At 43.2% G+C, this 24484-nt stretch overlaps 1 protein-coding gene across 2 annotated transcripts in view; it reads left to right on the top strand.

Moving 5' to 3' along the window:
• The window catches only part of PRIMA1 (proline rich membrane anchor 1), a 62103-nt gene that overhangs the window by 30220 nt on the left and 7399 nt on the right, over positions 1–24484 (top strand). Inside the window, exons 4-5 of one of the 2 annotated variants that reach the window (XM_060272150.2) lie at positions 14248–14377; positions 21719–21953. In XM_060272150.2, coding sequence (XP_060128133.1) covers positions 14248–14377; positions 21719–21905 — 317 coding nt within the window. In that variant the 3' untranslated portion in view covers positions 21906–21953. The remainder of the gene's footprint in view (positions 1–14247; positions 14378–21718; positions 21954–24484) is intronic. The other variant, XM_060272146.2, reaches the window with a different exon arrangement.

Below are 24484 nucleotides of genomic sequence, written 5' to 3'. Positions count from 1 at the left end.
ACCTTGTCAACTTTGGGGCTACTTTTACATGTGAAGCTTTGGGCATTTTTACTTGACCTGTTGGAGACCTTTATGGCCATTTAAATTTTGTTGTCTGTTAATTGTTCATATAGCTGTTGTTTATTATTTTTTAGCATTGTGTTGTAGTGATACTAAACTTTTCATTATGCTTTTATATTTAGATGGGACAGTATCCAACTAACTCATTCCATCAGTGCAATAATTTCCGCTTGTGCATTGGAATTTGACTCTTCCTCTTCCCATGCACCCCCTAAGTCTCTGCTTAAAGGTAAAAGGTAAAGAGACCCCTGACCATTAGGTCCAGTCGTGACCGACTCTGGGGTTGCGCGCTCATCTCGCTCTATAGGCCGAGGGAGCCGGCGTATAGCTTCCAGGTCACGTGGCCAGCATGACAAAGCCGCTTCTGGCAAACCAGAGCAGCACATGGAAACGCCGTTTACCTTCCCGCTGTAGCGGTTCCTATTTATCTACTTGCACTTTGATGTGCTTTCGAACTGCTAGGTTGGCAGGAGCTGGGACCAAGCAACGGGAGCTCACCCCGTCACAGGGATTCGAACCGCCGACCTTCTGATCAGCAAGCCCTAGGCTCAGTCAAAGCCCCCGGAGCAGAATTGGGGAGGACACAGGGTGGAAAGTTCCATTGCACAAGTGGAAATCCTTGTGCTGACAGAATGACTTAGTTGAATAATGCCTCTGTGTTTTATGTGAAGCACTTTGAGCACAGATGTATTTGTGGGAAATGTGGTATGCAAATAAATTGACTTATGGTGATGATATGTAGTAACAAGAGGCCTGTTGGGCTGCAGCTCTGAAAGATGAGAGGGTGTGTGTGTGTTGTTCTTTGTCTAATCCACAGTCCTCAGCTATGGGAGCAGCTGTGCTCTTTCTTACCAAAGGTAAATTCTTCAGGGGAAGAGATCTCAACTGCCCAGAAACAGCTCACTGGATGGGGCAGAGCCACTATGCAAGTATCCCAGTGGGTGGGTCTTTGTTGCTTACCATGAGTGACAGGGAGGATGCAAGCATTTGCACTGTGCTGAGTTCCCTCCCTCCCCTCCCTCCCATAAGCAGCAGTGACCCACCTGGTGGGAAACCAGCATAGCAGCTCGACTCCACTTAGGACTCAGCTATACAGCTGCAAATACTGTATAACGTTTGAAGTGCGTTTTAAGTGCATTATAGAAATGTGACACTAGATGGTGCTGGTGAGCTAAAGGGAAGTTCCAAATATATTTTGAAATGTTTTAAAAAAGCATTTTCAAAGCATTTTTTAAAAATATATATGTGTAGATTCAGCTTCAGTGAGCTGTTTCCACAGCTGCCACTGCAGCTGCCCACAAATACATTTTTGAAGGTCACTTGGCCTTCCTCACCTTCTGCTTCCTTAGGGTTTCAAAGTGTGGACCTCCAGATGTACATGCAGAGAACTTGTGTTGGGTGGATGGGGGTCAGGGAAGGGACTAGGGCAGGCACCCCCAAACTTCAGCCCTCCAGATGTTTTGGCCTACAATTCCCATCATCCCTGACCACTGGTCCTGTTAGCTAGGGATCATGGGAGTTGTAGGCCAAAACATCTGGAGGGCCACAGTTTGGGGATGCCTGGACTAGGGAGTACAATGCCTCTCTGCATGTTCAGCATATATGGTCAGGGGAACAAGTGAATTAGATTTTTAATGTTTGTTCATTAGAATTTAACATGAGAGCTCTTCAGGGTGAGACCAAAGGTCTTTCTCATTGAGCATCTTGGCTGATCAGATACCCATGGGAGGCCTGGAAACTGGATATTAGTGCAATAGCCTCTCCTGCTGTTCCCCAATGACTGATATTCAGAGACAATCATTATTAGTAGCCATTGATAGTCATATCCTTGGTGAATTTATCTAATCATATTTTTATTTACTCTCTCACTCTCTCTGTGTGTGTGTCCATATCCTTCCATCTCCAATGAAATGAGCTCTAGGAAGCATCTATGGTTCTTCCTTCTCTCCCTTCATTTGATCCTCACATGTGAGGTACACTAGGCTCAGAGAGAGTGAATGGCCCATGGCTCAAAGTCAGCGAGTGACTGAGTGGGAGATTTTAACCCCTGTCTCCTTGATCCTAGTCCACGACTCTTATCAACACTACGCCATGCTCCTATCATCCTTTAAGCCAGTGGCCATCTCCACATCTTGCATTCCCAAATTCCATAGTATTAACAACAACAACAACAACAACAACAACAACAACAACAACAAATAATAATAATAATAATAATAATAATAATAATATTTATTTATTATTTGTACCCCGCCCATCCGGCTGGGTTTCCCCAGCCACTCTGGGCAGCTTCCAACAAAGATTAAAATACATTAAAATATCACACATTAAAAACTTCCCTAAACACGGCTGCCTTCAGATGTTTTCTAAATGTCAGGTAGTTGTTTATCTCTTTGACATCTGGTGGGAGGGCATTCCACAGGGCAGGCACCACTACTGAGAAGGCTCTCTGCCTGGTTCCCTGTAGCTTTGCTTCTCGTAGTGAGGGAACCGCCAGAAGGCCCTCAGTGCTGGACCTCAGTGTCCGGGCAGAATGATGGGGGTGGAGACACTCCTTCAGGTATACAGGACCAAGGCTATTTAGGGCTTTAAAGGTCAGCACCAACACTTTGAATTGTGCTCGGAAACATACTGGGAGCCAATGTAGGTCTTTCAGGACCAGTGTTATATGGTCTCGGCGGCCGCTCCCAGTCACCAGTCTAGCTGCCGCATTCTGGATTAGTTGTAGTTTCCGGGTCACCTTCAAAGGTAGCCCCACATAGAGCGCATTGGACATTGCAATAGTCCAAGCAGGAGATAACTATGGGCTGTGTATTCCTTTCTCATTTGATCTCTGTTAAATAGCTAGTTGAAATCCCGCTGGTTTTGCTGTGAGTCACTCTCTTTTTTAGCAATATTGTTCCGTTTGGGTAAAAACATTTCAATAAAAAGGAAACCCCAAATGTTAGCCCATTTGTCCATGTCCTTTGCTCTACAGACTGAAGACTCAGATGCTTCAGAGAAAGTTATTGATGAGTCAGATGCTGCTGATTTTCATCCAAAGTAATCTCTAGGCTCCCCTGGCAGTGGCGGGAACAGAGCTGTGCTTCGCTCTGACCATTCAATAAATGTATCTTAATTGGCACAAGCCCCAACCTGTTAGAAAGAAGATCCAAACCATTGTCCTGATTGCCTGCACAAGCTCATTGCAGAGAGTCATTATGGTTTCAAGCTGCTGTTGCTTTTTTATTTATTTATTTAAAGGATGTTGAAAGGCATTATATTGTCTTAAAATTCACTATGCAGAAAAGAGGTGGAATTAGAATACTTTAGATATCAGAAAGCAAGAGTCCCAATTCCCATATGGCCATGAAACTCACTGGGTGACTTTTGGCCGGTCACTGTGTCTTAGACTAACCTACTTCGCAGGGTTGTTGTGACAATTAAACAAGGAGGGGGAGAAGCAGACACCATACCTTGAACTCATTGGAGGAAAGACGTGGTGTAAATGTAGCAACAATGACAACAGAAACAATAATATAAATTCACAGGCAAAACATCTGAGGAGTAAAAAATTCTTCAAGACGGCAATTAAAATGAACAATAATAATTCCAAAATACAGCCTCAGAAAAAGACACTTACTTCTTGTAATGACTAACAGAAGATAGTTTGCAAGTAAGCATTTATGTAGGGTCCATTGGCAACTTTGAGATCTTCTGTATATATTTTTCATAATACTGTATTACAGTTTGAGCTTGATCTCTTTTTTATAATCTGAGGAAAGGCTTTGAGAAACATTGCTGCATATATCCTGATTTGCATACGAGATAAAATTATACCACACTATGTATAGACAAACCAAACAGTAGCTAATTTTAAGTTGGTAAGTCCAATGTTCTGCCCTGGCTATTGGTCACAACTCACTGGACCGAGAATTCAGTGCCAAAGGTCCTGCTGTTTTCCAGCGAGTTAACTGAAGCTGCACCTATCCTGCTTTTTCACTTTGTAAGGTCTGCTTACATTGCAAGTTTATAATAAAAGACACATAACTTAAGAACCAAGATTCTAAAAGCAGTCAGCCTTAAAACGCAAACTACAATAAACAGAATGAGCTGCAGTATCAAAATAGAACCAGGGATTCTATTAATGGTTGTTTGAAAGCATGAGAAAATAAAATCTTTTTTTAAAAAAAACAGTGTTTTCAGAAGATGAGGGAGTAGACAGGCACCTGGTGAATGTTTCTGGGAAGGATATTATTCCATTCTTGCAAAGGGGGGGGGTGCAGAATGCTCCCACTGATTTAAACCATTGGCACATGTAGTCTGGTATGATCTAACTTTGGCAGTGCCTCTGCAAGGATTCAAGGCTAAATTACATTTGACATTAAAATGCATTTTTGCACTCGAGATTTACTTTATTTAAAAAAATGCAAAAAGCAACCCTCCAGGATGCGGGTGGTTGCTGAAAATTATTGGGACCTCAGCAGGCTGGGTGTGTTTGTGTTAACCCTTTCCTCCCCTGCTGCAGTCCCAGTGAAAATTGCTGCTTTGAGAATTGCTTCTGTTTCTATTGGGAGGAAATCCCTCGCTGCTGACAACGGCTGTTTTAAAGAACTCACACATTTAATGCAAAGACACATTTAAGCACCAGGTCTTCCTGGTTAGGCCCTTTCCCTGAGATCCTTTAGCTGGAGTTGTTGAGAATTGCATCTTGGACCTTATACACCGAGTCCATGCCTGGGCTGATCTTGCTTCAAGGCTAGCTAGCACCCTTTAGGTTTGCTGCTGGATCCCTTTAATTCACTTGCCATCTGTAAATTTATGCATCCCAATATTTTCACACAGACTGTGCTTCAAGGTGCCGTCCTCCAAATAAACCTGACCTTGAAGAGTTCTCCCTGAACTTTCCAGTGTTCAGAGAACAGAACGGTCATGACTGTAAATAAAAGAGCTATTAGAACTTCTGGTTCAGGGCCTGACACAGCTGAGGAAAGAAATCATTTCTTGCATTCTTGTTTCTGTAGCCCCAGGGGCCTTGCTGTAGTACACTCCATTTTGACCTTGGATGCAACCACTTTTTAAGAAAGTGGAAAGCAAGAGTTTATTTGAGGGAAATTGGCACTGTGCCTGCTTCCCTATTAGTCTTTGGAAAATGCGGAGCATTCTGTGTGTTGCATATGGCACAGAACACTAGAAACATTTGGTAAGGTTATACATTCACACTATACATTTAAAGAAGTGCTGTACCATGTTAAACAGTCACATTTTCTACCAGAGAATCCTGGAAAATGGAGCTAAGAGTGCTGAGAGTTGTTTAAGAGACCCCTTTCCCACACACAGAGCTACAATTTCTAGAGTTGCCTGGGGAGAGGAATTGATGGTGAAACATCTCCCTGGGATTTGTAGCTCTGTAACTTAGGCCAGCCTTCCCCAAGCTGGTGCCCACCAGAAGTTGTGGCCGAGGAGTCATCAACAGATGCCCACAGAGGGCTTCCCTGAGTCCTCTCCCCCTGCCAAATTTTGCTTGAAAGAAGTACTGTGTTGTAACCGATAGAACAGGTGGATCCCTGTCCACAACACCATCCTCTTGTTCACAGATGTGCCCATGGCCCCTGACCTAAAATGGCAATTCCTGGTTTGGGCTACAGTTAGTCCAAGCGAGCATGGCGCCAGTTTGGGAAAGGCTGGAATAGGCATTTGCCATATTCTGGACCAGAGCAGATAACTGCTTCCCAAAGGCTGCAAATAAAAAGATGACAGCGTCTATCATCCAGCTCGTAAACTGGGCCAAATGAGCTTGCCTCAGCATGTTCAGTAATATGAAGCCTGTTCATTGTCTTCAGCTTGTCAACCTCAATATCGTTCTGCAAATTTCTAAATAATTAGTGTAGAGACAACCCCCGTTTAGCATGTGAGGAGAGTACTTTAGTCGAACATGACTGAAAGTACTTTTGAAGAAATCTGTTTCATTTACTGTACTGTGGGATCATTTTATTTTGTGGAATATTCTAATGGAATATTTGTTTTATCCAAAATATTTATATGCCGCCTTCCAGCTGCAGTTTTTGAGGTGGCTTTCAATGCGCAGCTTGTGACTGATTATGCAGGGTGGGGTTTACCTCCCCCCCCATTTTTCATTTAGGTTGGCACCTCAGCCAGTTGGCACCATGAATATACAAGGTGTGTTCAGATGTATGGGTTGTTATGCTAGTTTTCCTGGTTATAATGCTAGAACATTTGTCCAGGTTTTGAATGTTCCTTTTACACTGCATTACCTGTTGCGCTGTGGTTAAACCACAGAGCCTAGGGCTTGCCGATCAGAAGGTCGGCGGTTCGAATCCCTGCGACGGGGTGAGGTCCCGTTGCTCGGTCCTTGCTCCTACCAACCTAGCAGTTCAAAAGCACGTCAAAGTGCAAGTAGATAAATAGGTACCACTACAGTGGGAAGGTAAACGGCATTTTCGTGTACTGCTCTGGTTCGCCAGAAGCAGCTTTGTCATGCTGGCCACATGACCTGGAAGCTATACGCCGGCTCCCTCGGCCAATAACGCGAGATGAGCGCTGCAACCCCAGAGTCTGTCACGACTGGACCTAATGGTCAGGGGTCCCTTTACCTTTACCTGTTGCACTACGGAACTGTGGCTTTCTGATCCGTATACCAGTGGGCATGTTTTGCTAAATTTCATTCACACCAATGGGGTTCAACGCAATAGTGGACATCATTGGACAACATGTTGCCACTCTTTATGCGAATGTGCAGTTCTGATTCCCCATGAAAATGGTGGGAAAGGCTGGAATACCACCCCAAAGTTCGTCACAAGGCGTGATCCATGAAAATGGCGGGAAAACAACAGTGCCTATCTCCCACGATTTTCCAGATCAAAAGGACTGCAGACAGATTTTGTTTTTGTTGTTGAAGGGAAGCAATTAACAGGGATATGAATGCTAAACTTCCAGTTGATTCCACTAGATTTCCAAAAGCGTCACAGAAAAGACTGAAGAAAACGCAAAAGTTAACAGGCAGCAAAACATTGCGAAAATGGAACAAAGTGCTGTCTGAATGCATCCACAGTGGTGGAGGGAAAATATCGCTTCTTTGCTCCAATCACTACCACATTATAGGCCAAATAATGAACTCAAATTTGTTAGGGCGGATTAATTTTTAAAACTACCACCCCTTGAGTTTTAATTGTCTTCCAGACTGCCTCATTCTTTAAACAAAAACAAAAACAAAAGCAGGTTGGGGCTCTGTGGAGTAGGAGAGGGTGCTTAGAAGCTATTGTATCCAGCACCTCAGTCATGTCTTTATTTCAGAGAGAACAGAGCTTCTAATGAGAGTGGCAGCCATCCCAGTTGGAAACGTACTGAGGGCAACCCAAAAATTTTGGATAAGCTTCTGAGGGGTGGAACATCCTACGTGGTCAGTTTCCTCCAAACTGAGCCTTTTCCTCTAGAAATTAAAACGATGAAGAACATTCTGCGGCACCACCGGAATTCTGAGAGGGTTCACGAGTGACTGGCACAAGGCCAGGACCAGCAGCCTAATTGTAATCTGCCATAGAAGATGTGTGACTTGTGACTCACAAGCCACTTGTGATTGACTTATCCATGGTGGCTTTGATAACAGAGCTCCCTGCCCCCTGCCACCCAGGCAGTTTCTCTCCTGCAAACGACATGGCTCTTTTCTTTCCAAGGCAGTCAGCCTGGCACCTTTCGCAAGCAAAACATTTATCCTTTTAAAATGGTGAGCGCAACTCCCATGTATCATTCATTATATTTATTTTTAGATCCTGCCGTGGGGGCTTGTGCTGACAAAAAAAAAAACAGAACCAAGGGAAATAAAAGCCGCTACACTGTTGTTGTTTTTTAAATGACTGCAGATTTGTAGCAGCACTGTAGAAGTGTATCTCTCTACACATCTGGGAGCCGAGGTGCCAGAATTAACAACATGGTTATGTGACAGAACGTACAGTTTAATGCCTTCCTGCTTTGTTCCTTTCGGTACAATGGAGTGAATGGCACCCATGGTTTCTATAGGATAATACTCTGTATTGATTCATACTTAATACGATTTGCAGCTTTCCAGCTTCATGCTGGTGTAGCCTTCGGCATATATCTGTCACAGTAATAATACTAATATCTACAGCACACACTTAGGCATATTTATTCAGAAGCAGGGGTGGGCAAATATATCAGTTTTGGTTTCACATTTCTCCAGGCTTACGGTCTGTTCTCCATAATAATAATAATAATAATAATAATAATAATAATAATAAATAATAATAATAATAATTTATTATTTATACCCCGCCCATCTGGCTGGGTTTCCCCAGCCGCTCTGGGCGGCTCCCAACGGAAATATTAAAATCCACTAATTTCTTAAAGATTAAAAGCTTCCCTAAACAGGGCTCAGGGCCATCTCAGGCAGGTCGGGCGCCCTGGCGCTGAGGCGCGGAGATCGCTCTGGCGCCCCCACCGTGCGGCGCCCCCCCCTACCGGCCCCGCACCCTGGCGCCCCACACCACCGGGACTGCACCTAGAGCCAGGCCTGACAGGACTGCCTTCAGATGTCCTCTAAAAGTCTGGTAGTTGTTTTTCTTTTTGACATCTGGTGGGAGGGTGTTCCACAGGGCGGTTGCCACTACCGAGAAGGCCCTCTGCCTGGTTCCCTGTAACTTGGCTTCTCGCAGCGAGGGAACAGCCAGAAGGCCCTTGGCACTGGACCTCAGTGTCCGGGCAGAGCGATGGAGGTGGAGACGCTCCTTCAGGTATACTGGACCGAGGCAGTTTGCGATCACTATTATTTGAAAAAAGGGTTCTAGTGAAGAGCATTTTAGTGTGGATTTTCCCCACTGTCCACACTTTTAGCTGCATAGTTCAGTTGTTTAGAGTGTGGTGCTGTTGTTGTAAGAATTTTTTTACACTGTTAATGCCAAGGTTGCAGGTTCAATCCCCATAAGGACTCCCCATGGATTCCCTCCCATAGGGCAGCTGCTGGCAGATGGCCTGCCGGGGATGGGGGCAGCTAACTGAAGTGAGAACAGTGGTCTTCTTAGCCTCCCTTCCTCCTCTCTGGTTGCTCAGTTACAATTGGGGTATTACCACTGAATGTATGAACAAAGTACTTCAGTGCCTTTGATCGATTAAGAGTATCTGAAAAGTTCTCAGATTAGGTTCAGTATCCCATCTTTCCTATATATATTTGGCTTAAAAAGTGGCTTCTGCCTACCTACCGCCACTCACCTGAGAATCACAAAATTATAACAATAAAATTAAGGAACAGACGCTGACTTTTACCAGACGCTGACTGAGCAACGGCTCCCTGGGGTTTTTAAGCATGAGTTCTCCCCAGTTCCTGCCTGGTGACACCACAGCAAGAGCCTTGGACTTTTCGTGTGCATACTGTGTGCTTTTACTCCTGTGTTGTTAGGGTGTGTCATTCGGGGGGGGGGGGGCTTAATTTTTGCAAATTTCTTCAGTGAGGGGTCTGAAAAATATGTTTGTGTGTGAGGAATTCAAATCTGCCTTATTTTTGTGATTGGAGAACATTTAGCTTGGTAGACCTATGTTAGAAGAATAAGCACGTAAATTGCTTTCAGAAAACCCAAGAATTTCTATTTTACCTTCTAAAAATGTCAGGTAGTGCTAAATAATAATAAAATCATATCAATATGTAATAAAACTGCAAGCACTTGGCAATCATTTTTTAATGATTTCGGTGCAATTTTACACACATTTTACTTACCAAGCAAAACTAAATTATATTAATTTGACCAAAATATCTTTTAAATTCCCAAGTCACGTTGCAACCTTTTAGCACCCCTCGTTTTTGGAATTTGAAAGTTGAAAAATTCAACATGCCCTGCTACACTAGGGTCTCTCTGTTGATGCAGACATCACAAGCGAAGGGTTTTTTTTTTTTTGTTTTTTTTTTGCAATTGCTGCATCTTCTTCCTGCCAAGAAAAAAAAGCAGGTATTTCCTGTACCTCATGCATCTGTTAAAACTGCTGAACTTCTGTCTGTTTAGGGGGTTGGGGAGGCAGAGAAGGAAGAAAGTTTCAGAAGAGCATAGTTCTATATTAGGACATCTGCTTTGCATGTGGGATAGCCCAGATTCTAATTTCTCTGCAAGCAAATCAGGCTAAATGCTCATTAAACAGGAAGCAGCCTATGTATAGTGATGGCCCCCAATTTAGGAGCATAGGAAGCTGCCTCATATTGAGTCAGCCCATTGGTTCATTTAGCTCAGTATTGTCTACATTGACTGACAGAAGCCTTCTGGGGCTTCAGACATGAAGACATTCCCAGTCCTACCTGGAGATACCAGAGATCGAACCTGGGACCTTCTGCATGCAAAGCAGAAGGTGGTGGCGCCTGCCCTGTGGAACGCCCTCCCAAGAGATGTCAAAGAGGAAAACAACTACCAGACTTTTAGAAGACATCTGAAGGCAGCCCTGTTCAGGGAGGCTTTTAATGTTTAATAGATTACTGTGTTTTATTTTTCTTTTGGAAGCCGCCCAGAGTGACTGGGGAAACCCTGCCAGATGGGCGGGGTATAAATATATTATTATTATTATTATTATTATTATTATTATTATTATTATGCAGATTGCCTACCTTTGAGCTACTGCTCTTCTGCTCCCTCGGTTAGTGCCACACTTAAGAGGCGGAAGAAGGTATATGAGGGACATGGTAGGAGGGGTGTTAAAAAAGAGAGAGGGAGGCTTGGTTTGTTTCTGCAATCGGATTCTCAAATGTGCTTGCTGATTTGAACTAGCCTGTAGGTCTCTTCTCTCATTGTGCATATATATATATATATATATATATATATATATATATACACTTTTATAATAATAGAGTTATTGTTTTGCACACTCCACTAGGAATTTCATGAAAATGAATAAGAAGGAATATCATTTACCACATTCCTTCCTCTCCATTACAGCTTTCATACTTCATCTGGATTTTATTTAGGACTGAAAAAGCAGGTTTTAGATGTAATGAGAAGTAAACTTAATTGAGGGAGTTTGAGCCTTGGGTAGTTCTGCACTGTTTCAAAAAGATTGCCATCATCCTGAAAGAGGCTTCTCTAGCTAGAGAGCATAAAACAGTACTTAACAGTTAACAAATACGGAAATTTCTTCTTGGCTCACTTTTTCTCTTTTAGGCAGTGTACCAAACATACATCATTCACTACACTGTCACTCCTACAAAACGAGTTGGCTGTTCCCCACCCTGGTTGCCTAGCCATTCAGCAGAGAATTAAACCATTCTGTCCAATTTTAGCTTTTGCAAGTCATATCTTTAGTCCAGTGGCCTGTGAAGGATTTCAGATTCTGACGCGTCTGTCTAATAACCACATGCTGTTATCAGAATCTCCTCTTGCTCTAAGATCTGATGCAATTTTCCATGTCGCTCGTGGTTGATCAAGCGTTGCCAGATGCATTTCTGGGGCTCAGGAACTGTGAAGCGAAGCTGATATGGTAACATTCTGGATATGCCAAAGAATCACTGAAGTGCATTCATAAATATTTATAAGACGTATAAATTTTGAGATCTGAAATATATCTATACACACACACACACACACACACACACACACACACACATTCTTCAAACACTGAGTGTTGGGAGTGCTTCAACTTTTTTCTTAGACTGTGAACATTTAGGTGGGGCCTTGTATTTTTAACTTACTTTGAAAACTGCTGATAAATAACTTTGTAAACCACTTTCAGAAGCCTACTTTGGAATTCAGCACATATAAATAAAATCATAGTAGCAGTAGAAGAAATAAAAATACTAATAAAATCTTGAAGAAAAAAAACATTTTCTGTCTCAAGTGGCCAAATAACTTGGGTAATTATAGGTATGTTGGAGAATTTCAGGAGGAAGTGGAGTGGAAATTTCCAGTGTTGTTCATTTGTCCCAAATCCAGAGTAAAAAATCAATCCAGCAAATACTATTGGTTTTCACTGCTGTCAGTCCACAAATGATATGTAATAGATGACACCCACCCGCACCAATATGCATTGCATTTCCTTTGCCTTGAAGCAAATGGCATGGAATAATATAGTTTACTTAGAAATCCATAACAGGTGGGGTGGGGGGGAGATGCTCTTGCACAAACATAAATTCTTGTGCAATGGGTACCAGTCGTACATTTTGCCAGAAGGTCCAGGGAAACAGTACTGTGTGTGACAAACACAAGTCAGAATTGGAAATGGATGTGTTCTTCCCTCTTTACACACCATGGGTTGTATTCAGCTAACTTTTACTCAGAGTTGAAATTCACATTGAAATTCATGGGCCTAAGTTAGCAATGGCCATTCATTTCAGTAGGTCTGATCAGATTAAAAGTTAGTTGAATACAATTCTATGCACCTTGATTTGGGTAGGAAATTTAATTGCTGCTCTTCCTTAGCCTACAAAAAGTCTTGAGCCTCCAGTGTTTCCAACTAGCGCATGTGCAGATACATTATTTAAGAGCACAAAGCCATATGCCAGTTCCTTGGCATATTAGCACCAGAGGAAGGCATGGGGTTCAACCCACAAACATACAAGGAGCTCTGAAGCTTTTGGGCCTTTGGACTGACCCAATGAGGGATCTTGTCTGTCCTGGTGTTCAGTGCTTCCAGCATCCTCCCAAACAAAATTTCATTGGCCACCACCCTCTTTACACCATGGTCTTCTCTTGAGCCCAATGTGCTCTGAGGTCTACAAAGACTATGGAGCCAAACAGGGGGGGGGGAGTTTGCTCTTTGTCCTTTGATGCTGATGCCATCATTATCAGCCACATTATGAACCTGCATTGTTCTCTGGAGCTGTTTTTTGTTCAGGGCTGTTTTTTACTGATAATTTGGCGGTTTTATTCTTTTTGTAAACCGCGTTGAGGTTTTATTGCAAATTCTGTGAAATAAACAAATGATGTGGCTTTGTTGTGGGGTGCTTGCAGTTTTGTGCAAGGTCACAAATCTGCTAGGGTGGGTTGGTAGACAGAGCCCTGGACCACAGAAAATGGGGGATCAAATCTTTGTTTCCCTTTGAAGATCACTGGCTGACTTTGGACTAGCCAGACATCTCACAGAGTTGTGAGATGTTTTAGGTTATTTGGGATGTATGTACATTGCCCTACGTTCCTTGGAGAAAGGGTGGGATATAAATGCAGTGAATAATACAAGCCTGAGATGCTCTGGTAAAACATGAAGTCTCCGTTGCCTTAAGCTTTAAACCCACACTGAAAAGGAATTATGTCAGTTTTCACCCAGAGTGGTACTACTATGAAACAATGGGGGCTGCTTTGATTCTTTCACAGTATGCAAATCTTTGGCAAGAGCTCAGTGAATGAATAGCTTTTATTTTCTGAGAAATGAATAGCCATCTTTGTCTGGTCACAATTGTGGGAGGTTGAAAGGCCTTACACTATTCCCAGCTGGGCTGCTGTGGTCAATGTTTTATGTCTTCTTGGAATATGGAGGAATCAAACTATTCCAGAATAGGCAGTGTGGTAAAGTAGTACGACTGTACCATTTGTACTTGATAAAACTTCCTTAATAGGGTTTATAATTGGATATGTCATTACGGCATTCTCAGCCAACCTAATGCTGCATCTGATGGGCAGCCACCAAGAAATGATGGCGGCCAACTTCATTGAACCATTTTCATTCCTGACCCCAGTCTCAGTGGTCTAAGAGTTAGGAAATGAGGTGTAACTCAGTGGTAGAGAATCTGTTTTGGATCTGAAACGTCCCAGCATCTTTGGGTAGAGCTGGGAAAGATACTCTACATACAGAAGACTCCCTTCATTTATGGAAGGTCCAATCCTTAGCATCTCCAGATAGGTTGTAAGAAGACTTTTTGCAAGAGGAAGACCTGTAGTTCAGTCCCTAGCATCTCCAAGTGGGACTGGCAAAGATTCACACCTAAATCCTTGGAGGTCAGCTGCCTAGCCATACAGATATCACTGAACTGTGCGGACCAACAGTTGTTACAAGGAAGCTTCAGTGAGCTGATGTAGCAGAAAGATCTATTGTCTAGAAGGAAACCGCAGCACACTCTAGGTAATAGAGTGGGGAAAATGTGCTTTGGGTTGTAAACTAAACTACTTGGTTATGTCCCCAGGAGTAAACTCTGGGCCAGTGGAGCTTCCTAGAGTGTTTTTGAAAGGACTCAACTGAATGTGTGTGTCTTTTCCACATTATCTTTTCCAGCTCCTACCGTTCCAAGTTGCCCTACTCGAGAGACGTGGTGGCCAGGCCCAGTTATAATTATTGCAGCATGCTGTACCACACTAGTGTTCCTCTTTCTAGTTTTCATCATTTGCTACAAAGCCATAAAAAGGTAAGACTGTAAGTGTATTGCAAGGTCAGATGCTTTGTGGATGTGCTACCTTATAACTTACAACAGAAGAGCAATGATGAGGAAACTCAAGGAGTTACTAGCCTGGGAATATTCAGACAACAAGACAACAAGTACCAAATGAAACATGGGAGATTGAGCAGTTGCCTGTTCTGGGTGGAGTTGCACTCACTCTGAAATAACAGGTTGATAGTTTGGGGAAGCTTCTGAATCCATCTTCGTCATAGGAGGTTCAGGTAGCCTCAGTGGCTGGGAGTGTGTTTTACCAGCTATGGCTGGTATACCAATTACAGCTGTTTTTGGACAGTGGTAGTCTGGTCATAATGATTCGTGCTTTGGTAACCTCAAGACAATTGCTCTGTTTGATGCTATCCCTGGACTTGGTCCAGAAGCCCCTGCTGTTGCAAAATCACTGCAGCTCTACTGTTGATGGGGACAGACTATTGTCAACAAGCAATTTGAGTGCTCAAAAGCTTGCACTGGCTTTCCATATGCTACCAGGTCATGTTCAAGGTTCTTACAAGGCCTGTAACAATCTGGGTCCAGAATAACTGAAGGACTGAGGACTTCAGGAGAGCCACAGTTAGCATACCAGGCGGCTCAGGTGCATGGCTTGCATACACTAGGAGTTGTGAATTCTGTGTTGGGGGTCCAATCTTGTGGAACTCTCTTCAGGTTGGGATCAGACAGGTCCCTCTCCCTGTTGAACTCCTGGCTCCTATTAAAGACTTTATTCCAACAATTGTTTTAACTGAATTCTGATCTTATAATTTTAATTGGTGTCTATTTTCATTGAATTGAGTTTCTCATTCATCATTCGAGATGACTGTAATTAAGCAGCATATGAATTATTAAAATACCGTAAATGAATGGTGCCAGGAAATGCAGACAATCCCATACAGATCTGACATATGTTTAAAGTTAAGAAATCCCAGGCAAATTTGTATGCAATAAATGTGCATGATAGGACAAATTCACTCTAAAATGCTGATGAATTTTCATGTGGACTGGTTTTCTTGTTTTGTTTTGTTTTAAAGCACAAACTCATGCAAATTTAAGACAGGAAAAATGAGAAACTGAGTGAGCTCGAAATTGACATATTCACCCACCCTTCCACCCTCATTCATAAGAAATGTGAGACAGACTTTAATGGAGGGGGTGAAAACCCTGTAAAAAGCTATTCCCATAAACAGTCCAAAGATACGACATGTATCATAAGCATTTGCAACACGTAGGGTTGAAATCCCCCCCCCCCCTTGAATGAAATCACAAGGAAATGCCATTTTGAAATCTCATTTAGTCCTTTGAAAACTCGCCATATGTCACAAAATCCCTCCGTCTGCCTGCAGGACATTTGTAAATTATCCATCACTTGGATTGTCCTTGTTTCTTCATTCATGTAGTGCAATGGCATGTCCTATTGCCTAATAGCAACACTTAAAGTTATACTGCCCTCTACCTTTTGCATGGTTAGCTGGTGGCATGAAGGGGGTATCTGAGCTAGGCTTCCTGTTCCTGCAAGGTGGCATAGCAGCTGGATATTGGTAAGGATGCAGTGCCAGGAACATATCTTGCTGGTGCTATATATATAGATCCCTGAATTCACAGCTGCTGTATGCAGAGGGTATTGCACTCATGCAGCATCATATGGATGCAGGGGGTGCACATAGTTTGCCAGGCTGGCTCAAGTCCTGTTTACAGGGGGTGGCAGGAGCCATAGGCAATTCTGGAACCCGGTGGTGGTGGATGCCATGTTGCAGTACAGTACCTTACAGAAGGCACAGGAGCTACAGTTTCTCCATCTCTCTCTTCCTTTGGTCCTTTCACCTACTCCCTCCCTGCCCCCATATTTCACCATCTGATTTAGTGTTGCTTGGATTAGCTGTAGTGAAATTGAGGCACAGGTTCTCCTTTATCCAACAGCATGGCTGCAAAGAGAAGTTTGGAAGTTTCTACTTGCATTTTAGATGAGCCGCAGTTTAGTGTTACATCTTCCCCCTAAACTGTGGCCGGCTTTGTAAATTATGTTGGCCTGTTTGAACTAATTACAATTGAGTCAACTATTTGTCTGGTTTCAGATGTTCCTACAAACTTGTCTGTAATAGAACCAAAAAACTTCTGAACTCCTTTTTGTGGCTGTGCCAGAGGAGGAGGCAGGCGCATGCAAGCCCAGGACTTATTAAGACTCATTTTTACAACATGCATTGACTTTTCATGTGATTGAACCTATCCACACTCCCCCACCCCCTAATCCCTCCTTTGCTCCTTGACCTTGATGAGAAACAAACTATTTTATTACTAGTCCTGCTAAAAATGGGAAGAGCCAAGTGATGCATGGATCCACTGGATCTTAAGCCAAGCCATTTCCTAGAGAGGAACTTGATCAAGGACCCTCCTCTGTGCCAGCCTGGGGACAAAACAATGATATTCCTATCTTCTGCCTTGGGGTGCAGAACAGCAGATCGTTCTCTGCATTTGCAGTCTCCTTAGGATTGCTCTGTAGATTCATTGTATTCTAAAACAGTGCTATCTAACCGAAGCCATATCCCTTGCAAACATAAATCAGAGCTGGTTCAGGCAGTACAGTGAGACCGATTGGAACAGCAGGTGATCTCATTGTCTCATAATCTGTTTTCTGAATCCTTTTTTTTTTACAGTGTAAGGACTTAGATCAGAGCAAGATGAGGAGATTTAGGGGCCAAGCTGGCAGTCTGAAGAGGGCTAAGCACCATAGTTAAAATAACATATGGGATGGAAAGATGGGGGCAGGCATTATGTAATATTCTCTCTCTTAATTTTAGTGGCTCTGTGGAATTTTATTGTGATAAGATGCTTATATAAAAAGCAAAAAGAACAGAAGCCCTTCTCTCGTTATGTAAAGGCATAAGAGAGTAACTGTCTCCAGAGACGTAACGGGAATTGCAAGAACTGTACTTCTCAGGCCCTTGTGCTATTGGCAGAATTTAAAGTCTTTATATACTGCTTTTCATCAGAAAAGATTGCAAAGCGGGTTACAAAGAAGTAGCAAACAACAACAACAACAACAACAACAACAACATGTAAAACAATAAAAATTAAATCCAGTTTGGAAGACATAAAAAATAATTCAGTATACCCTGCCAGATGGGCGTGGTATAAATAATGAAAGTATTTAAGTTTTGGTTAATAATACAATATATCACGCATCAGACTCCCTGATGTACAATTCCATTCACTCAGTAGCCTTATGCACATTCATTATGAATATCTACTAACATATCTGTACCTTAGTGAATTTAACACCTGACCCATTCACCCACACTCGCATATTCTCAACAATTACAGTTCCAGTAACACAAAGGCCACCTACAGCACCAGAAGCCTGTCGCTATTAGGCGAAAACAATATCTAATCTAGGACTGCGCAGCATTCATGCAGCAGTACAAATGAGAGTGCATGTCCAGGATAGGTGTAAAAGAAGAAGAAGAAAGGACTGTGGAAGGGAAGGAGTTAAAATGCATATGATTAGTACAGGTGAAAGGTTTAATCCTGCAAGGGAGCAACAGACTAGATGGGAGATGTCCCAAATGACCCCCCCCCCCATTTAGTATGTGAAAGGATCTATTAAGTATCATCAGTACCAGAACCAAACTTCCAAGGATGGCTTTCTTGGCAGCCTGAAGAAGTGACTTCTTCACCCTCCTGGATTTGTAGCACCATGAGTAGCTCCTTTCTGGCATCAAAGGAGTTGGGAGCTGCTGATAAATGATGCTGTTGCTGAGTCAGCAGAAGAAGTCAGACTCGTGGTCCCTCGTCACCTGCAAGATGCTCAGAGGTGTGACTCTCAACACAGAGGAGCAAAGTACTATCAATTTCCTTGGGGTGTCCACACGCTTGAATGAATGGCAGGTTTTATCTCTAGGTGCTAGCTTTAACACAACGTAATGCCCTATAAAGAAAACCGTAACATAGAGTTCGTATTATAAAGTGGCTTACGAGTGGAGAGCAATGGCTCAAATAGTCAGACTAGCAGCCCAACTAGCCAGATAGGGACATGGGAAAGTGCCTTCTGTGATGTCACATTATTTGTCCTTCCAGCTCTGTATTGTCTACTGTTGATTGTCTCCAGGGTCCTAGCACCTGCTTTCTGATCCTTTTTAAAGAAGAAAAATCCAGGAAATGTTGGGGATTGAATCTGGCACCTTCTGCATGCATAACATGTGCTCTGACCACTAAGCTACCGCCCCTTCTGGGTAACAGGGTCAGCTGAGGCAGATTTTGGATCCCATTAAAAGTCTTCATCTTCTCGGTTTTATATATGTTAGGGGTAACAAGGGTGGTTCATGTACATAGAACCCATCCACTGTGCACATTCACCATAACTCCTTGAGAATGTGTGCATAGTTCATCAATGAAGGGGGAAATGTGTGTATTTCCTGTTCAATATATATTGTCTCCTATGAGCCTTGGGGATTGTGCATATGCCAACTGAATTTTGTAGATTTTGTGGCCAATATACATTTTATCCAACAGGTCAGATATAAAACAAGAGCACGTTTCTTGGAAACTATGCAAACTGACCGGAGAATATGCATCAGTGAGTCTTCGGGGCCCACAGTAAACTACTCTGAAATCAGAGAAGATGCAGTGAAACTCTTTAAATTAATTTAAGCTACATCAGAACGAGTCTTTTTTCCCCCTTCAGAAGACTTGGGTTGCAAACTTGGGCACTTTATTCTCATCTTTGCAAGTCAAAAGAAGTTCTAAAAGGGTTTTCAGGTGGTTGTTTTTAAATGTGTATACCTGGCTCTTGGAAATCTCATCTGTCACATAAACAGTGAAGGGTTTGCCTGAGGTCAGGGCACAGAAAGGCCGGCTGAAAGGAAAGGCACTTTTTAAGACTATTTGGAAGATCGGTGGAGACACAAGATAGGAAATACAGGGGGGCCCATCAATCAAAGACATAACTAATGCAGAGACAGGCTTCTGAAAGGGCATAGGACTAGCATGGATAGACATGACAGATGATTCCACCTTGAGGGCTGGCATCCCATTAGGCAGCCTGAGGCAGCCGCCTCAGGAGACAGATGCTGTGAGGCAGGCAGGGAGCAGCAGCAAGGTGTCAGAGGACAGAGTTGTGTGTGTCACGCAGCCTGCCTGCCCCACAGCTCCTAAACCAGCCAGCCGCCCTGAGGTGTGGTGAAGGCAGTGTTGATGTAACTTTCTGCTTCCAGCCAGGTTGCCTTACGCACCATCTTGTTCTTCAGTTCAGGCGGCAAAATATATTTGGGTTGCCGTGCACCCAGTCACCTCCCAACTTATTCTGCTTATGTTCCAAAGAATGTGGAACTTAGCTGTGTCCTGCCTACCATCCAAAACAGAGGCTCTTACATGTAAGTAAGAAAGAGACCTTTTTTTTCTGGGCGAGCAACAGGATAGTTTAGCAGTCCATAAAGCATGATTCAAAAGTACCTTGGTTCTCGAACGGCTTAGTTGTCGAACAAATCGGCTCCTGAATGCCGTGAACCCAGAGGTACCGTATATGCTGGCGTATAAGGCGACTGGGCGTATAAGACGACCCCTTACTTTTCAAGTTAAAATATAGAATTTGGGATGTACTCCAGCCCTTTTTTGGCGGGGAGGGGAGGGGAGGCTGTCTTCTCCAGCACTCAAGTCTGCAGCCGGGGAAATGGTGGTTTGTTTGTTTGATTGTTTGCTTAGTTATTGAGAGGGGGAAAGAAGCCAGAGAGAGGAGAGATAGAGAAGCAGAGAAATCGAGCAAAAGGGGGGAAAGAAACCATAGAGAGGATAGCGATAGAGGGGCAGAGACATCGGAGGCTCACACAGCCAGCGAAAGACGCTGAGCAGCAGTGAAAGAGAGAGCGGAGAGAGAGACAACGAGGCTGGCTCAGTGAGCAAAAGGGGAATAGAAGCCAGGGAGAGGGAGAGGGAGAGGGAGGCAGAGAAATCGAGCAAAAGGGGGGAAAGAAACCATAGAGAGGATAGTGATAGAGGGGCAGAGACATCGGAGGCTCACACAGCCAGCGAAAGACGCTGAGCAGCAGTGAAAGAGAGAGCGGAGAGAGAGAGAGAGAGAGAGAGACGGAGAGATCCCTTTGCTTTGCGCTGACAAAAAGAGAAGAGGCAGCAGCTTGACACCAATGAAATACACAAAACTGTATCTCTGCGCTGATCCAGGTGACAAAGCCATGAGGGAGCCATTCTCCCTGGCGGGGAGCAGCCCCCTCCCGGGCACGCTTCTTTGCGTTCATATGGTCACTGCATACAGTGGGGATGCGGCCGTTTTTGAGCTCCCCCCACCGTATGCGGTGACCGCAGATTCTTGGACCCGGCGTATAAGACGGGCCCCCAACTTTTGCAAAAAATTTCCTGGGTTCAAAAGCCGTCTAATACGCCAGTATATACGGTAAGTGTTCTGGTTTGCGAACGTTTTTCGGAAGCTGAACATCCGACATGGCTTCCGCTTGAGCGCAGGAAGCTCCTGCAGCCAATCGGAAGCCACACCTTGGTTTTCGAACAGTTCCGGGAATCTAATGACTCCCGGAACGGATTAAGTTCGAGAACCAAGGTACCACTGTACAGGAACAAGGCAAGAGATTCAGAATTGAGCAGAAGCAGTGGAGATGTCCTAACAGTTGGCACGGCCCTCTTGCCCAGCTTTTAAAGATGAGGTGTGGCAAGCTTACTCCTGAGAGTCCAGACAGGAAGTCCATGAGTGCAGGTGTGCACTTTGTTGGGGTGGACGTGTCCGATCCCATCTGCAGAGGTGGCGCCTTGTTGTCAGGAACAAGACTGCCCCCCTGCCCCATAGCAACCTCTGTCTCCTGCTCAGCCGCCCCCACTGGCTGTTTGCAATCTTCCACCTCTCTCCACAATGAGGCTCTGCTCTCTGTGGGGAGAGTCGGCAGACCAGCTTCCCAGCCTGCAACAGCTGGAATCACAAGGCTACTGATAGAGTCGAGGGGCCCATGACACCCCAAGAGTGACTTGCAATGAGCGAAGACTCACAGTCAAGATGGAAAGTCGGCCTAGTTGCTTTATTTAATTGGACAGAACCAATTAAGGCACTTACTTTGTTCAATTTATCTTCAGTTTCAGTGTTATAAATGCCAGTACCAGATGAATAGGTGTCAAGGAAAATGGACACGATTCACTAAAAGTTGCAAAAGTTGCTTGCACCATAGCCGCAATGAACTTTTGATGATTTTGCTCCATATTTGTCTGTCTCCATAAATTATCTTTATGTTGGTATCACTGGCTCTCAAATAAGAACTGGGTATGTTTAATTAAAATAACTTCTAAGTGATACTCTCTTGGTTTTAGGCATTCTGAAAATGCGTACTTGCAAGCCATGGAGAGGTTGGCAGATGCTGAAGCCCCGTTTTATAACGTTGCTGGGAACCAAGCAGAATGGTTTTCATTTATCCGGAGCTGGAATGCTCCGTTCCTTTTAAACCATTTTTTACAAAGAGGCCAATGTGTGATATGTAGTTCTGCTACATATATGTAGCCATTTTTTAAACAGGTTGATGAAATACCTGTATTTTCTGGTCATAGAGTGAGTATTATGGATTTCAAAAGTACTTAACACTCAAGAAATACTAATTTGAATAACTACTGCTTAAAAGATGTACTGGAGTAGGCAAAAAAGCCAAGTGGAACTGGAGTGGTTGAGAGAAGGATCTCGGTAGGCCAAAAGGAAGATACAGAGAATCGAAATGAAATGAAGTAAAAGATATAGAAAAAATATAATTGGCTTTGTATGCATTCTGTAAAATCAGAAAAATAAAAACTTTCAAATAAAAAACTGCTTTCCTCAGCAGACAGATCACCTATAATTTTAGGCTATATTTTGCAATTCCATAAAGTACAATTTTAAAAAATGCAATCATTTTTTTAAAAATCATGCATACTTTGCAAATGTTCAGATTTTGAATATTTTAAAATATAGACAAGGCAGAAGAATGAAGAAGGGAAACATTTGATCTGTACTCCTGAAAGTCTCACTAGTTAGAAATTGAGACTTGAAAGCTATGAAGTGGCAGACATTTTTTCTTGCGCGGAACAGTCTTCCACACAAAGAACAGGACGTTCTCTCGCTCTCCTCCGTGCAGCCCCTCATATGCCAACCAGATCGGGAGCAGATTTGGGGAGACCTGCATGGGAGGGGAGAGGAAGAAGTCCAGCTGCATAACCAAAAGCCCACTTGCGTAATAATGGATTCCACCCATAATGCATCAGCGCCAACACTTCTTATAAGCTGAGCATGTTTTGTCATTTGCCTCCTCCAGTACTGTTCAGATTCTATAAAAGCTGAAACCACCACTAATTTCTGTTAAACCTGAGTACTTATCTTCTTCCAAGTGAAAATGGTGACGAACAGGGCTGCTTTGTCCTTGAGCTCTGCTATCTGTTTTAGTTTTTAAACTGTTTTTATCTTGAAAAGTAGTCAGTTGGCTTTCAGCAGTTAATGTTAATTGCTATAAAACAGGCAAGGAGCATATCTCTTTTATCTCTTTTACTTCTATGTGGACTCAAAAGCTGTATATTTTAATTGGACGACAGGAGCTGGGAGAGCAGTTGTTTTGGTTCAGCATTTTAAACTGATAAGAAACGCTTAGAAGATCATCTTGAGCAAAGGACACTCTGCAGTTTTAACAGTTTTAATATGGCTATTACACGAACACAGACCCGTAGTGAGTGCTTCAGTTAAAACGTCGACAACTCCATTGCCAAATTTAGTCCAGAAATCTATGCTGGACTGTTGTGACTCAGCAAGTGAGGCAGAGGCAACTGCAAAGTGATTGCAGCAAAATGAAATTAATATATATTGCATGGACAGCCATGTCCTTTACAAGTGTGCAAGTAATGGGGTTGAAGAAGCCTTATCCCAAGTAGGAGGTTTCACTACATATTCCTTTAATGAAAGCTAAGCTAATTGGTCACTTGATCCAGACTTCTTAGAAGCTGGTATATATGCTCCCAGGCAACTTCAGGTTCCTCCACATAACGACTCCTCAACTAGGCATAATAACAATCTTGGCATAATAGACTTGGCCACAACAGAGACTGAAACTCGGGCACCGTGGGAACTTTTATGCTACCAATATCTCCCGTCTAAACAAACAGCAGAGGCAATCTTTAGCAAAAGTGACGCATTGGAAAATGAAGTTTCGAGTTTGAATGCCATAATTGGTGCACTGGTTGGGGTAGTGGAGATAAGACCAACCAGCAAAGAAACTGAAGTTAGTGATTGTTTGAAGGTATATCAGGATGGGGATAGGTCTGAGTTTGCTAAGTCCCTGTCAGATTCAGTAACCGAACAGTCATTGTTTGTTGTTGACATCCGTCTGTCTTCACTTCCAGGGGTGAAGGCAAATTGCTGTGTAAGCAGCACTGAAGTGACCTCCTTGGGGCGTAAGCCTGGATAGTGTGTAAGGGGAAAACAGAGCAATACATTTGGCACCAGCTTGGCTGCAGGAGTTGCCAAAAGGAGGCATACAAAGTGCCATCCAACCGTCTTAGGGAATCCACTCTGGTTTTGTGTAGGGTGAAGCAAGGTTGCATTCTGGCTCCCACTCTTGTTAACTTTTATATTAATGATGTGGGAAATATCACTCCTTATCTGTTAGCCTACTCCTTATATAGAGATCCAGGAGATCGCTTTCTGAAACCTTTGTTCACACAAGCAAGTGCAGGCACACTCTGGCAGAAATAGTTTGGTTTCTTATGAGTGACAATAATAGCTTCATAACACAGAGAGTGGCCTGGGGGTGGTTTGGGAAAAAGGAATTAGATAAAATCACTATAAATTGTTATGGTGATCCGGAGGTTTAATTTGTAATCAAGATGGATTTGAGTTTGTTGGTGTCTGTGGTAACTTCTCTCACATCATGGATGTTGGCAAATTGGATCTGGAAAAGGCAACATAATGTTAGAATTGGAACTGTCAGAGATGTACAAGGGAAACTTTTTTAATGCTTGCAACTTGACAAAATCTTTTTTTATATTACGGATTTTTATATTATGGATGCATGTTCTGTATTATTTTATTAATACTATTGCCTTTTGCAAGTTTGTTCTGACCTT

Source organism: Zootoca vivipara, chromosome 1 (assembly GCF_965207765.1).
Source record: "Zootoca vivipara chromosome 1, rZooViv2.hap1.1, whole genome shotgun sequence".
Taxonomy (NCBI): Eukaryota; Metazoa; Chordata; class Lepidosauria; order Squamata; family Lacertidae; genus Zootoca; species Zootoca vivipara.
The sequence above is the reverse complement of the archived record's forward strand: the minus strand, read 5'-3'. Positions and strand labels throughout refer to the sequence as shown.